The 14,743-nt window shown below is 42.7% G+C and overlaps 1 protein-coding gene across 1 annotated transcript; it reads right to left on the reverse strand.

Moving 5' to 3' along the window:
* Positions 1-1,466: 1,466 nt before the first annotated feature.
* LOC115201864 (zinc finger protein 41-like) lies at positions 1,467-12,170 on the reverse strand. The gene is made up of 3 exons (XM_029765742.1): positions 11,706-12,170; positions 3,189-3,319; positions 1,467-2,832 (listed from the first exon to the last, which is right to left on the reverse strand). Exons 1-3 carry the CDS (start codon positions 11,959-11,961, stop codon positions 1,663-1,665), a joined length of 1,557 nt encoding a protein of 518 aa, XP_029621602.1. The 5' UTR covers positions 11,962-12,170; the 3' UTR covers positions 1,467-1,662.
* Between the last annotated feature and the right edge of the window lie 2,573 nt (positions 12,171-14,743).

Here is a 14,743-nt window from a genome sequence, read left to right on the forward strand (position 1 = left end):
ATATGGCAAATAGAAATCAAACTGGATAGACATCAGAAATAGAGGAAGGCCAGGACTAAAAAACAAACAAAATATAACTATTGTAAAAATAGATTGTGTCTGTAAAATGTATATAGTATGTATAAGCTGGAAGTAGAAGCGTATGTGTTATTGTTTATTAGTTTTCTCCAATTAGGGGTGGTAGGGTTAGCAGGGAATAATAAAGGAAAATATATTTTTAAAAGTGTGTGTGTGTATATATATATATTTTTTTGGAAATTATGCAGACAATTACATTGTCTGCATAATTATCATTATCCGCAATATTAAAGCCAAAAACACAATAAAAAATAAAAAATAAAAGTCAGACAAACATGATTAAACTATTTTGATGTGTACAGTAGGTGTTTGGTAGTGTATGGATATGTGTAGATATATTTATTAAGTGTATATTGGTTATAAAGTGCTGTTGGGTGTATGCAGAATAGGGAGAGATCAGATGTGATGTATACGAAAGAGACTGTCAATGGAAGTCTTAGACTAAAAAGTCCCATTTTGTGTTTATTAAACATAAACAAGTTAATACACCATATGAAAACCACACACACACACACGTCTCAACTACAGAGCTGCATGAACCTGATGAACTTCATTTTCACATTAAAATAATATTGGGGGAAAAAATTAAGTAGTTCAATGGAAGTAATGAAAGATGCATTTGTAAACATCATATAGCCAACACAGTACAAACAATACGTTAACTACTTTTTAGGCGTATACATGTCTTATACAGTGAGTGTACAAACATTAGGAACACCTTCTGTTCTCTCTGCTACCGCACGGCAAGTGGTACCGAAGCACCAAGTCTAGGTCCAAAAGGCTTCTTACCAGCTTCTAACCCCAAGTCACAAGACTCCGTACAGGTACCTCCTGTATATAGCCTCGCTACTGTTATTTTACTACTTAACACTTATTTTTCTTAAAACTGCATTGTTGGTTAAGGGCTTGTGAGTAAGCATTTCACTGTAAGGTCTACCTGTTGAATTCGGCGCATGTGACAAATACAATTTGATTTGACCTTCCTAATATGGAGTTGCACCTCCTTTGGCCCTCAGAACAGCCTCAATTCGTTGGGGCATGGACTCTACAAGGTGTCAAAAGCTTTCACCAGGGATGCTGGCCCATACTGACTCGAAGGCTTCCCACAGTTGTGTCAAGTTGGCTGGATGCCATTTCGGTGGTGGACCATTCTTAAAACACACGGGAAACTGTTGGGCGTTGCAGTTCTTGACAAGCTGGTGCGCCTGGCACCTACTAACATACACCCCCGTTCAAAGGCACTTCAGTATTTTGTCTTGCCCATTCACCCTCTGAATGGCACACATACATAATCCATGTCTCAAGGCTTAACAATCCTTCTTTAACCTGTCTCCTTCCCTTCATCTACACTGATTGAAGTGAATTTAACAGGTGACATCAATAAGGGATCATAGCTTTCACCTGGTCAGTCTGTCATGGAAAGAGCAGGTGTTTCTAATGTTTTATACACTCAGTGTATATTGCACAATGTCTGGGCCTTGCACTTCCAACACTCTTAGTTGTTGCAGAAATTGAAAGTCTACCTTTAATGCAGGCTTTGATCTAAACGTCAGAAGCTATCAAATGGAATGGTTACTTTCTATGTTATAGAGTGGAATGGTTTTTCTGCTGGTGTATTCTGAGGTAGCTCCTCTCCGAGAACCTCTTTCCGCAGTGCGTACAGGCGAATGGCCTTTCTCCCGTGTGGACCTTCAGGTGCCTCTTCAGTTTGTCCTGGCGGGAGAACCTCTTCTCGCACTGGGGGCAGCTGTAAGGTTTCTCCCCTGTGTGGACCCTCTGGTGCCGCTTCAGGGTGCCAGCCTCGGTGAAGCGCATGTGGCACTGGGTGCAGCTGAATGGTTTCTCCCCTGTGTGGACCCTCTGGTGGATCTCCACCTTCTGCGGGCAGCTGAAGCCTTTGTTACAGAACATGCAGAGGAACCGTTTCTCTTTACTATTGCCTGATGTTGCTCCCCCTCCCCGAGCCTGGGCTTTAGCCCTGTTGTTTGAGTTCAATCCCTGATCGAAAAAGACATGGCTGTGTGAATCTGAAGATCCCATCGACGTGGACACAGAGTCTCGATCTCTGAGCGTGTGTAAAGGGGAGTGGGTCGCAACATTTGGATTTGTCTCTAAGCTTTCCCTGTAGTCTAAAAAATCTCTGCCCTGCGAGTGTCCTTCTCCTAGGTGATTATCTGCATTCCATGTAGAAGGAACGTCTCCCTCCAATTTCACAGTCACTTCATTTATGACAAGCCCCTCCCCTTTCTTATCTAAGTACCCTTCAGAGTATACACTACTACTGTACTGATTCCAGTCCCCTATAGACAGATCAGTCTGTGTCTCTAAATCCAGGGGCATGTTGCCAGGGTCCTTCTCTGTAGTGTAAGAACAAGCAGGATCATCACCACCAGTGTCTAACGCGTCACCGTCACCATCCCCACGGGAATTAACCGTCCTCTGGCTCTGGTGAAATACCGGTAAATAGTCTGAGCCGGGGGCAGGAGGACAGCCCAGTCTCCCCAGACCCGGATCTGATATTTGGTCAGGTCCTGTGTGTAAGAGACTGTGTGTTACAGTTAACGTCTTGGTGTCTGTCCTTGACTTGAGGACGGCGTTCAGCGTTCCACTGACCTCCGTGATGCTGCGTCGGGTCCTGGGCTGCGCTGCGGCAGTGGTAGGGTCCTCGACTCCAGTCTGGATGTTTCTGCTGTGCCGTGGGTCCTCGTCTCCTTCAGACCTCTCTAGCTTGAACCCAGGACCTGCATCTGCAGACTGACAAGAAGAGGGGAGGTTATTTCCGGTACATGCGTAGAATTGGATAAGTCTCACAAGCTCCCTTATGGCAAATGTACATGTGAATGGCTGAAGGGTGCCTTTCCGAAATAAATGGGCCACATTTGATTTACAAAGTAACTGTAATTTGTAATGCAACACTATTACACTAAGCCAGGGCTCTCCAACCATGTCCCTGGAGAGATACCCTTCTGTAGGTTTCACTTCAACCCCAGTTCTAAGTAACCTGACTCAGTTTATCAACCAGCTAATTATTAGAATCAGGTGCACTAGATTAGGGTTGGAGGACAGGACAGTAGCCCTCCAGGAACAGGGTTGCAGAGCCCTGCACTAACCTCTATCACGACAACATGCTGGGTTGAGGATCCAGTCTCCTCATCAACAGTACTTGGTTGGTCATCATTCCATGTATTGTGTCCCGCTGGCTTCACAAAGCTCCTGTGGCCTCCAGTGAGATGTCCTTCACCTGAGAGAGTGATTGGGCAATGCATGCAATTTGATTACTGAACACGGGGGAGTACTCTGAAAACACACCAAAAAAACATACATTTACATGTTTCTCATGAATGTATTTCACACTACCTTTGGATTATAATAGGATTTTAAGCCTTGTATGAAGTCAAAAAAAATATTTGCCTGTGTTTTGCATGTACAGTACCAGTCAAAAGTTTGGACACACCTACTCATTCAAGGGTTTTTCTTTATTTTTACTATTTTCTACATTGTAGAATAATAGTGAAGACATCAACTATGAAATTAAGTAACATATGCAATCATGTAGTAACTAAAAAGTGTTCAACAAATCAAAATATGTTTTATATTCCTCGAAATCAAATTTTATTGGTCACATACACTCGCATTAACATCTGCTAACCATGTGTAATGAAATGCTTGTGCTTCTAGTTCCAACTGTGCAGTAATATCTAACAAGTAATCTAGCAATTTCACAACAACTACCTTATATACACACACACACACACACACACGTGTAAAGGAATGAATAAGAATATGTACATATAACTACAGTGGGGGGAAAAAGTATTTGATCCCCTGCTGATTTTGTACGTTTGCCCACTTACAAAGAAATGATCAGTCTATAATTTTAATAGTAGGTTTATTTGAACAGTGAGACACAGAATAACAACAAATAAATCCAGAAAAACGCATGTCAAAAATGTTATAAAGTGATTTGCATTTTAATGAGGGAAATAAGTATTTGACTCCTCTGCAAAACATGACTTAGTACTTGGTGGCAAAACCCTTGTTGGCAATCACAGAGGTCAGACGTTTCTTGTAGTTGGCCACCAGGTTTGCACACATCTCAGGAGGGATTTTGTCCCACTCCTCTTTGCAGATCTTCTCCAAGTCATTAAGGTTTCGAGGCTGACGTTTGGCAACTCGAACCTTCAGCTCCATCCACAGATTTTCTATGGGATTAAGGTCTGGAGACTGGCTAGGCCACTCCAGGACCTTAATGTGCTTCTTTCTTGAGCCACTCCTTTGTTGCCTTGGCCGTGTGTTTTGGGTCACTGTCATACTGGAATTCCCATCAACGACCCATTTTCAATGCCCTGGCTGAGGGAAGGAGGTTCTCACCCAAGATTTGACAGTACATGGCCCCGTCCATCGTCCCTTTGATGCGGTGAAGTTGTCCTGTCCCCTTAGCAGAAAAACACCCCCAAAGCATAATGTTTCCACCTCCATGTTTGACAGTGGAGATGGTGTTCTTGGGGTCATAGGCAGCATTCCTCCTCCTCCAAACACAGCGAGTTGAGTTGATGTCAAAGAGCTCCATTTTGGTCTCATCTGACCACAACACTTTCACCCAGTTGTCCTCTGAGTCATTCAGATGTTCATTGGCAAACTTCAGACGTACATGTATTCTTGAGCAGGGGGACCTTGCGGGCGCTGCAGGATTTCAGTCCTTCACGGCGTAGTGTGTTACCAATTGTTTTCTTGGTGACTATGGTCCCAGCTGCCTTGAGATCATTGACAAGATCCTCCCGTGTAGTTCTGGGCTGATTCCTCACCGTTCTCATGACCACTGCAACTCCACGAGGTGAGATCTTGCATGGAGCCCCAGGTCGAGGGAGATTGACAGTTCTTTTGTGTTTCTTCCATTTGCGAATAATCACACCAACTGTTGTCACCTTCTCACCAAGCTGCTTGGCGAGGGTCGTGTAGCCCATTCCAGCCTTGTGTAGGTCTACAATCTCGTCCCCGACATCCTTGGAGAGCTCTTTGGTCTTGGCCATGGTGGAAAGTTTAGAATCTGATTGATTGATTGCTTCTGTGGACAGGAGTCTTTTATACAGGTAACAAACTGAGATTAGGAGCACTCCCTTTAAGAGTGTGCTCCTAATCTCAGCTCGTTACCTGTATAAAAGACACCTGGGAGCCGGAAATCTTTCTGATTTAGAGGGGGTCAAATACTTATTCCCTCATTAAAATGCAAATCAATTTATAACATTTTTGACATGCGTTTTTCTGGTTATTTTTGTTGTTATTCTGTCTCTCACTTTTCAAATAAACCTACCATTAAAATTATAGACTGATCCTTTCTTTGTCAGTGGGCAAACGTACAAAATCAGCAGGGGAATCAAATACTCCCCCCCCACTGTATATGGATGAGCGATGGCCGTGCGGCCTAGGCAAGATGCAGTAGATGGTATAGAGCACAGTATATACATATGAGATGAGTAATGTAAACATTGTTTAAAATGACTAGTGATACATTTATTACATCTAATGTTTTATTATTAAAGTGGCTAGAGATTTGAGTCAGTATGTTGGCAGCAGCCACTCAATGTTAGTGATGGCTGTTTAACAGTCTGATGGCCTTGAGATAGAAGCTGTTTTTCAGTCTCTCGGTTCCAGCTTTGATGCAGCTGTACTGACCTCGCCTTCTGGATGATAGCGGGGTGAACAGGCAGTGGCTCGGGTGGTTGTTGTATTTGATGATCTTTTTGGCCTTCCTGTGACATCAGGTGGTGTAGGTGTCCTGGAGGGCAGGTAGGATGCCCCCAGTGATGCGTTGTGCAGACCTCACTACCCTCTGGAGAGCCTTACGGTTGTGGGCGGAGCAGTTGCCGTACCAGGCGGTGATACAGCCCGACAGGATGCTCTCGATTGTGCATCTGTAAAAGTTTGTGAGTGTTTTTGGTGACAAGCCAAATTTCTTCAGCCTCCTGAGGTTGAAGAGGTGCTGTTGCGCCTTCTTCACCACCCTCTCTGTGTGGGTGGACCATTTCAGTTTGTACATGATGTGTATGTACGCCGAGGAACTTAAACTTTCCACCTTCTCCACTGCTGTCCCGTCGATGTGGATAAGGGGGTGCTCCCTCTGCTGTTTCCCGAAGTCCACGATCATCTCCTTTGTTTTGTTGACATTGAGCGTGAGGTTATTTTCCTGACACCACACTACGAGGGCCCTTACCTCCTCCTTGTAGGCCGTCTCGTCATTGGTAATCAAGCCTACCACTGTAGTGTTGTCTGCAAACTTGATTGAGTTGGAGGCGTGCATAGCCATGCAGTCATGGGTGAACCAGGGAGTACAGGAGAGGGCTGAGAACACACCCTTGTGGGGCCCCAGTGTTGAGGATCAGCTGGGTGGAGATGTTGTTTCCTACCCTCACCACCTGGGGGCGGCCCGTCAGAAAGTCCAGGACCCAGTTGCACATGGCGGGGTCGAGACCCAGGGTCTCGAGCTTAATGACGAGTTTGGAGGGTACTATGGTGTTAAATGCTGAGCTGTAATCGATGAAAAGCATTCTTACATAGGTATTCCTCTTGTCCAGATGGGTTAGGGCAGTGTGCAGTGTGATTGCGTCGTCTGTGGACCTATTGGGGCGGTAAGCAAATTGGACTGGGTCTAGGGTGTCGGGTAGGGTGGTGGTGATACGATCATTGACTAGTCTCTCAAAGCACTTCATGATGACGAAAGTGAGTGCTACGGGGGCGATAGTCGTTTAGCTCAGTTACCTTAGCTTTCTTGGGAACAGGAACAATGGTGGCCCTCTTGAAGCATGTGGGAACAGCAGACTGGGATAGGGATTGATTGAATAAGTCCGGAAACACACCAGCCAGCTGGTCTGCGCATGCTCTGAGGACGCGGCTAGGGATGCCGTCTGGGCCGGCAGCCTCGCGAGGGTTAACACGTTTAAATGTTTTACTCGTGTTGGCCGCGGTTAAGGAGAGCCCACAGGTTTTGGTAACGGGCCGTGTCAGTGGCACTGTATTGTCCTCAAAGCGAGCAAAGAAGTTGTTTAATTTGTCTGGGAGCAAGACGTAAGTGTCCGCGACAGGGCTGTTTTTTTTTTTTGTAATCCGTGATTGACTGTAGACCCTGCCACATACGTCTCGTGTTTGAGCCGTTGAATTGTGACTCTACTTTGTCTCTAGACTGACGCTTAGCTTGTTTGATTGCCTTGGAGGGAATAGCTACACTGTTTGTATTCGGTCATGTTTCCGGTCACCTTGCCATGATTAAAAGCAGTGGTTCGCGCTTTCAGTTTTGCTCGAATGCTGCCATCAATCCATGGTTTCTGGTTGGGGAAGGTTTCAATAGTCACCGTGGGTACAACATCACCGATGCACTTGCTAATATACTCGCTCACCGAATCAGCGTATACATCAATGTTGCTGTCTGAGGCTATCCGGAACATATCCCAGTCAACGTGATCGAAGCAATCTTGAAGAGTGGAATCCAGTTGGTTGGACCAACGTTGAACAGACCTGAGCACGGGCGTTTCCTGTTTTAGTTTGTGTCTATAGGCTGGGAACAACAAAATGGAGTCGCGGTCAGATTTACCGAAAGGAGGGCGAGGTAGGGCTTTGTATGCGCCACAGATGTTAGAGTAGCAATGATCCAGAACACTGCCAGCCCGGGTCGTGAATTCGATATGCTGATAAAATTTAGGGTGCCTTGTTTTCAGATTAGCTTTGTTAAAATCCCCAGCTACAATAAATGCAGACACAGGATATATGGTTTCCAGTTTACAAAGTCCAATGAAGTTCTATCTGGGCGGTTGAGGTGTCTGATTTGGAGGGGATATACACGGCTGTGATTATAATCGAAGAGAATTCTCTTGGTAGATAATGCAGTCGGCATTTGATTGTAAGGAATTCTAGGTCAGGTGAACAAAAGGGCTTGAGTTCCTGTATGTTGTTATGATCACATCACGACTCGTTAATCATAAGGCATACGCCCTTCTTCTTACCAGAGAGATGTTTGTTTCTGTCGGCGTGATGCGTGAAAGAAAACGGGTGGCTGTACCGACTGATAACATATCCCGAGTGAGCCATGTTCCCGTGAAACAGAGAATGTTACAATCTCTGATTGCCTTGGTGACAGCTTTGCACACTCTTGGCATTCTCTCAACCAGCTTCATGAGATCATCACCTGGAATGCATTTCAATTAACAGGTGTGCCTTGTTAAAAGTTAATTTGTGCAATTTCTTTCCTTCTTAATGAGTTTGCGCCAATCAGTTGTGTTGTGACAAGGTAGGGGTGGTATACAGAAGATAGCCCTATTTGGTAAAAGACCAAGTCCGTATTATGGCAAGAACAGCTCGCATAAGCAAAGTGAAACAACAGTCTATCATTAATTTAAGACATGAAGGTCAGTCAATGCGGAAAATGTCAAGAACTTTGAACGTTTCTTCAAGTGCAGTCGCAAAAACCATCAAGCGCTATGATGAACCTGGCTCTCATGAGGACCGCCACAGGAAAGGAAGACCCAGAGTTACCTCTGCTGCAGAGGATAAGTTCATTAGAGTTACCAGCCTCAGAAATTGCAGCCCAAATAAATGCTTCACAGAATTCAAGTAACAGACATATCAACATCAACTGTTCAGAGGAGACTGCGTAAATCAGGCCTTCATGGTCGAATTACTGCAAAGAAACCTCTATTAAACAAATCAAAATATATTTTATATTTGAGATTCTTCAAATAGCCACCATTTTCTTTGATGACAGCTTTGCACACTCTTGGCATTCTCTCAACCAGCTTCACCTGGAATGCTTTTCCAACAGTCTTGAAGGAGTTCCCACATGTGCTGAGCACTTGTTGGCTGCTTTTCTCCTTCACTCTGCGGTCCAACTAATCCCAAACCATCTCATTTGGGTTGAGGTTGGGTGATTGTGGAGACCAGGTCATCTGATGCAGTACTCCATCACTCTCCTTCTTGGTCAAATAGCCCTTACACAGCCTGGAGGTTTGTTGGGTCATTGTCGTGTTGAAAAACAAATGATAGTCCCACTGAGCCCAAACCAGATGGGATGGAGTATCGCTGCAAAATGCTGTGGTAGCCATGCTGGTTAAGTGTGCCTTGAATTCTAAATAAATCACAGACAATGTCACCAGCAAAGCACCCCCATACCATATCACCACCTCCCATGCTTTACGGTGGGAAATACACATGTGGAGATCATCTGTGTATTTCATCTGTTGGAACCAAAAATCTCCAATTTGGACTCATCAGACCAAAGCACAGATTTCCACCTGTCAAATGTCCTGCTTATTGGTGTCCTTTAACACTTTTTTGGTTACTACATGATTCCGTATGTCATTTCATAGTTTTGACGTCTTCACTATTATTCTACAATATAGAAAATAGTAAAAATAAAGAAAAACCCTTCAATGAGTAGGTGTTCTAAAACTTTTGACCGGTAGTGTGTATTTATAAGAAAAATGTGGAGCTTGCCTGTTTTGCATGTTATTTTGGCATTAATACCTGTCACATATCAGTTTGCAAACAAACGTAAAAATATATATAATTGAGTTAATAAAGCCGCATATAAACATGGTCTCTTTTTTTGCTTTCTTGAGTAAAGCAGCTCTAAAATGCAGGTGTTTCAGCTTAGCTCAGTGCTTTCTGTGGTGTTAGGGCGAGCCAGCAGAAAATAGGAGCATTACGCCATGATTGGCTCAGTGTTCTGTCACTCATGGGGACACTACGTCATCGCCAAGTTTAAGTCTTTAGTAAGGGTAGACATCCAAAGTTTCAGCCCTTCGGGTCCTGCCATAGAGTTATATTACAAGTGCCCTTCCAAGAAGGCTCAAGATCATTGGCCACGGATAAAATTACATAAAATCACATTATATGTACAGTAGCTTTGACTTGATGTCAACATCTTACTTTCAAAGTCTTAGTTAGCAGTCATCATCATGAATCAAGTCGACAATTTACTGGCAAATCCTTTTTAATCCTTGTCATATGAAGAGAAATTATAGATAAAACGTATCGGTGCTCATCGGCCATTGGACAAAGATTACACGACAAGTTTGAAATCGCACATTCAACAAGGAGTGGTATGGAAGGTATCAGTGGCTAACTGCAACCATTGCAAAGCAACCACTAGCCTGCTATTCAATGGAGTGGCTGTGTGTTTTTTCCCCGAATTAAAATCCAAATAATGCCAGACTTTGATGACAAAATTTGCCCACAAAGGACCGCTGCGCCACCTTCTTGTTTAAGTGACATCACAAAGTGAGTGCTTAACATTCTATAATAGAATTGTGTTATTTGACGCAAGACCCAAACAGCATTCAATGTGCCTCACCCTAAGAATTTGGTATATTTTCACCTCTTAATTTCACCTACTGTTCTAACTTGGTGGTGCACATGTAGCCTATAACCTGTTTTAGAAAAATGTATTCATTGAATATTCTAAGAGCTTTCATTGTCTGTTTATATGCCCCCTTTATTTATCCTACGGTTCTGACTTGGTGTACAGGGAAAACACTGTAAGAACGGCCCATGTTCTGAATTCTGTCGCTGTACATTGCAAAAGTGCTCAACAAATAGTTATGACTACGTCCGTCGTCGCTTGCTCATTGTCTTAATCAAAATTACAGATTGCCTCATCCGCTTGTCTTCCCTTATGCCATAGTTTGTACATCTCAATTGTCAGTAGAAACCACATTTGTTTAAGCAAGTCAGCCATGTTTTTTTTAAAGGCAGTAAATGAGGCTGAATGAAATGTTCCACTGCCAGACAAGGCTCCGCTGATAGCCAGGTGTAGCAGTGGTAAGGTGTTGGGACAGCTTTATGTAGGCCCTAACAGTTTGTGGGCACCGTTTGTCACCGTTATAGTGCAATTCATGTATTGTTTGGTGTTGTGGCTTTGCTGGCATGCATCCCACATTTAGTTTGTTTTGCCCCACCAAGATTTACTTCGCCACTGGTCTCATCACAAATCAACCGCATTACACTTTTTTTTTTTAAACTTCAACCAGTAAAATGGCTCTTTGGCTAACTTTAGGCCACTGGGCTCCCGAGTGGCGCAGTGCTTGAGGCGTCACTACAGACACCCTGGTTCGATTCCAGGCTGTATCACAACCGGCCGTGATTGGGAGTCCCATAAGGCAGCGCACAATTGGGCCAGCGTCTTCCGGGGTTGGCCGTCATTGTAAATAAGAATTTGTTCTTAGCTGACTTGCCTAGTTAAATAAAAGGTTAAATAAATCAAATAAAATACTACAGCCTATGTCAATGCGCGTTAGCATTCTAGCTAACAAGTGCTGCAGCCAAAATAGGTATTTTACAAAGATCCCAACCAAAAATAATTAGTGTCTGTTCAAGCTATAATAAACATTGTAAGCGTATGACATCCCCAAAATATGGTGAATGTTTCTTCGAGGCAGCGACGCTAACTGCTTTAATTCTTCATCCAAAAGTCTCGCTTATCTGGTTAGAATACCATAGTGTCTTTGCACAAGATAGGTATTTAAGTAATCACGGACATTTTTCCATACTATCCGAAAACTGACCAAGACCCAATTCTTGGTAAAACATCTGAACACATGGGAAACGGGGCGACAGCACCCTCGGCCTTCTGCAACATGTACCTCTTGCCAATCCTGTTTTGTATCGTTCGAGGATCTTGACACTACTGGAACGACGCTCCCGTGCCACCTCCAGTTCCAGTAGCTGTAGTTTCCTCCGTAATCCGCTGTTTTCTTTCTGGCTTTGAGAAATTTCCAAACGAAACACTGCATAGTCGTCGTCTACGAGTTTACAGATCTCTGCCACGGCTGCATTCGCTAGCACCTCCATGACGGAGGCTATTTGAGTGTGAAAACCCATATCTTTACAGTTAGCCATTGTTAGCAGCTAGCTAAATAGCATTACCTAGATAACATACATCAACAAGTGCTTTCACCAACACGAATTAAACACGACTTGGGGTAAGTATGTGATACTGGGAAGTTAAATAAGTCATATTTTGAGTTCCCGGGTGTTAACAAACGTCTAAATAACTAAAACGTTAAGTGACGAAATTGTTCTCGTTCACTTCCGTGTAAGGATCTTATTGGTTGGCGTCATAGCTAAAGGGTGTGGTTAAGAGAAATCAACGCGTGCTGTTCTTTTAGTTACGGTACTGCTTACTACACATCAAATGTCCTATGATCAGTATATTTCAAACTCAGAGCAGACTTGTTTATAAAGAACAGTGTGTTAGCAAGAATATAGTAGAATAGAAGTAATTACTTTATTCCATCTACATCACCTCAGTAAGGTAAATATTCAGCTGGGCTGTATTAATTTGTATTTTATTATATGCATTACGCCGATTCTGTTGCAAAACGTTTCTTAAATGGAAGCAAATGGAACGATACGGGGAGGGACCTACATAGACTGTAAAAAGAATGGGGACAACAACTGAATTTGTTCAATAGAAACTCTCGTTTTACTTGCACAACTGTTTGGACGAACGATTACATCCCTGTCCTTGTTCTGCCTAGGTTTACTGTCTCTAAAAACAGGGATTTACACAAGCCTGTTTCAAATGACAAGTTAATTACCCTCCTAAACAGACGTTAAAATGTCCTACATGGATTCAATTTGTAGAGAACAGTCAGTCTGGAATATCAAGTACAGGTTCACATTTGTTTATGTTTAATATTTGCCCCCAGTCATCACAAGACCTGAAGGCTTCAGGCCATTTACTGACAACAGCTTGAGGTCAAGGACTGTTTGTAAAGATCCCATACCACAGATGATAGATAAGCGTGTGAGCTCTGGGTTTTTAATAACGGAAACGGTTAAGAGGGACTTGACTTGAGCATGTTTTGGTCGTTGTTGCATTGATGAACACAGTGACATGGTGACGTACATCAGTATAATTACAGCCAATAGTATGTGGCCGAGTAAGTAAATTACTAAGTGGCAATGTTTGCTACAGCCATGGGGGGTTCATAGCAATAATACACATAACAGATATGGGAGATATGCAGTGCATGGGACATTTGAATTTCAAAACACTTGGACCATAGTAATAACGAGCTTTTGCTTGGATTGCATTTAAAAAAAAACGAGAGACATGTAAGCTAAGCCTTCTAAGGTCTCACGTACGTGGGACATACAACATTTCCAAGCACTTGCATACCACTGCCTGACGTCATTGAAGCACGCAACGTCACACTTATTGAAGAATGAAGCCAAGTCTGCCGCGAGGAGTAGCAGGAGACAGGGGAAAACCTGAAGGAGTGGGAGTAGAAGGATAGGAGGAAGAATGGTTGGATAGCGGTGATTCTATTTAATTATTAAGTGGAGATCTCTCAACAATTATTCTCATTCACATTGCTAGTAGTCCGTGACAAATATCAAAGCTAAGCAGGGCTTGGCTTGGTTAAACCCCAGGATGGGAGACCAAAGGCATAGCTGTAGATAAATAAACAGTTCAGTAGGAAGTGCTGTCCATCCTTAACCATGAAAACTCATACCTGAACATGTATATACAAATATTGTATTTTTCTTATAGTAATTGTCATGTTTTTTTATATGTTGACATAAAAACAATGTGAAATTATAAGAAAGGCATTTATTTTGTAGAGGTTACATTATCAGAGCATACAGTGCCTTTAGAAACCTTTCATTCGTCTTGACTTATTCCACATTTTGTTGTGTTACAGCCTGAATTGAAAATGTATTAAATATTTTTTTTCCCTCACAAATCTACACACAATACACCATAATAGCAAAGTGAAAACATGTTTTTCGATTTTTTTCAAATGTATTGAAAATGAAATACAGATATGTCATTTTACATAAGTATTCACATCCCTCAGTCAATACATGTTAGAATCACCTTTGCCAGTGATTACAGGTGAGTCTTTCTGGGTAAGTCTCTAAAGCTGTGCTCACATTGACAGTTTATCAAATCTAATCTAAAATTAATTAATCAAATCTAATTTATTTGCATATCTGATTAGAATCTGTTATATTTCCTGTATTCTGAACAGTCAAAAAGCACATGGAATCGAATATTTCAAGCCACATTTTTGTAGGTGGTTTGAAGTCAGATACAAATCTGGTTCCTGGCCACACAAGTCATATCCGATTATTTTCCCTCGTGTTTTTTTAGACTGTTATTCGGCATATCTTGTTGCTTGCTGGCTACTCTGACAATTTGACAAAAACATGTGGTTATGTAGCTAACTAGCTTGTTAATTGTTTACATACAAATAAGTGAATGTGCTAGAAAACTAAACAGCTATGGCAGCTAGCTAGTTGACGGCTGTGACTCGCCAAAAAATACTTGTTTTGAAAGTTGGATCATCTTATCCTTTGAGTCTTTAAACGTGTTCTTAACCTATGATTTTGAACATTCAAAACAACTGGGAAACGTCCATGGCAAGCATTGTTGTCACCTTAGCTTGCTACATCAGCACAAGCACCACCACCAATTGGCCTACACCACTGCACACACACCCGTCATTACTATGACAACTAGTGTATCTTTGTCAGCAAATGACTGCTGTCTGAACACACACATCCGATTTTGTCAATTGTAATTTGCTGTTTGGACAGTCAGTAGTCCAAAACGGATTTGAAAAAGAAAACTGATTTGAGCGTTAAGGCCTGCAGTCTGAACAAGCTTAAA

Source organism: Salmo trutta, chromosome 11, assembly GCF_901001165.1.
Source record: "Salmo trutta chromosome 11, fSalTru1.1, whole genome shotgun sequence".
Taxonomy (NCBI): Eukaryota; Metazoa; Chordata; class Actinopteri; order Salmoniformes; family Salmonidae; genus Salmo; species Salmo trutta.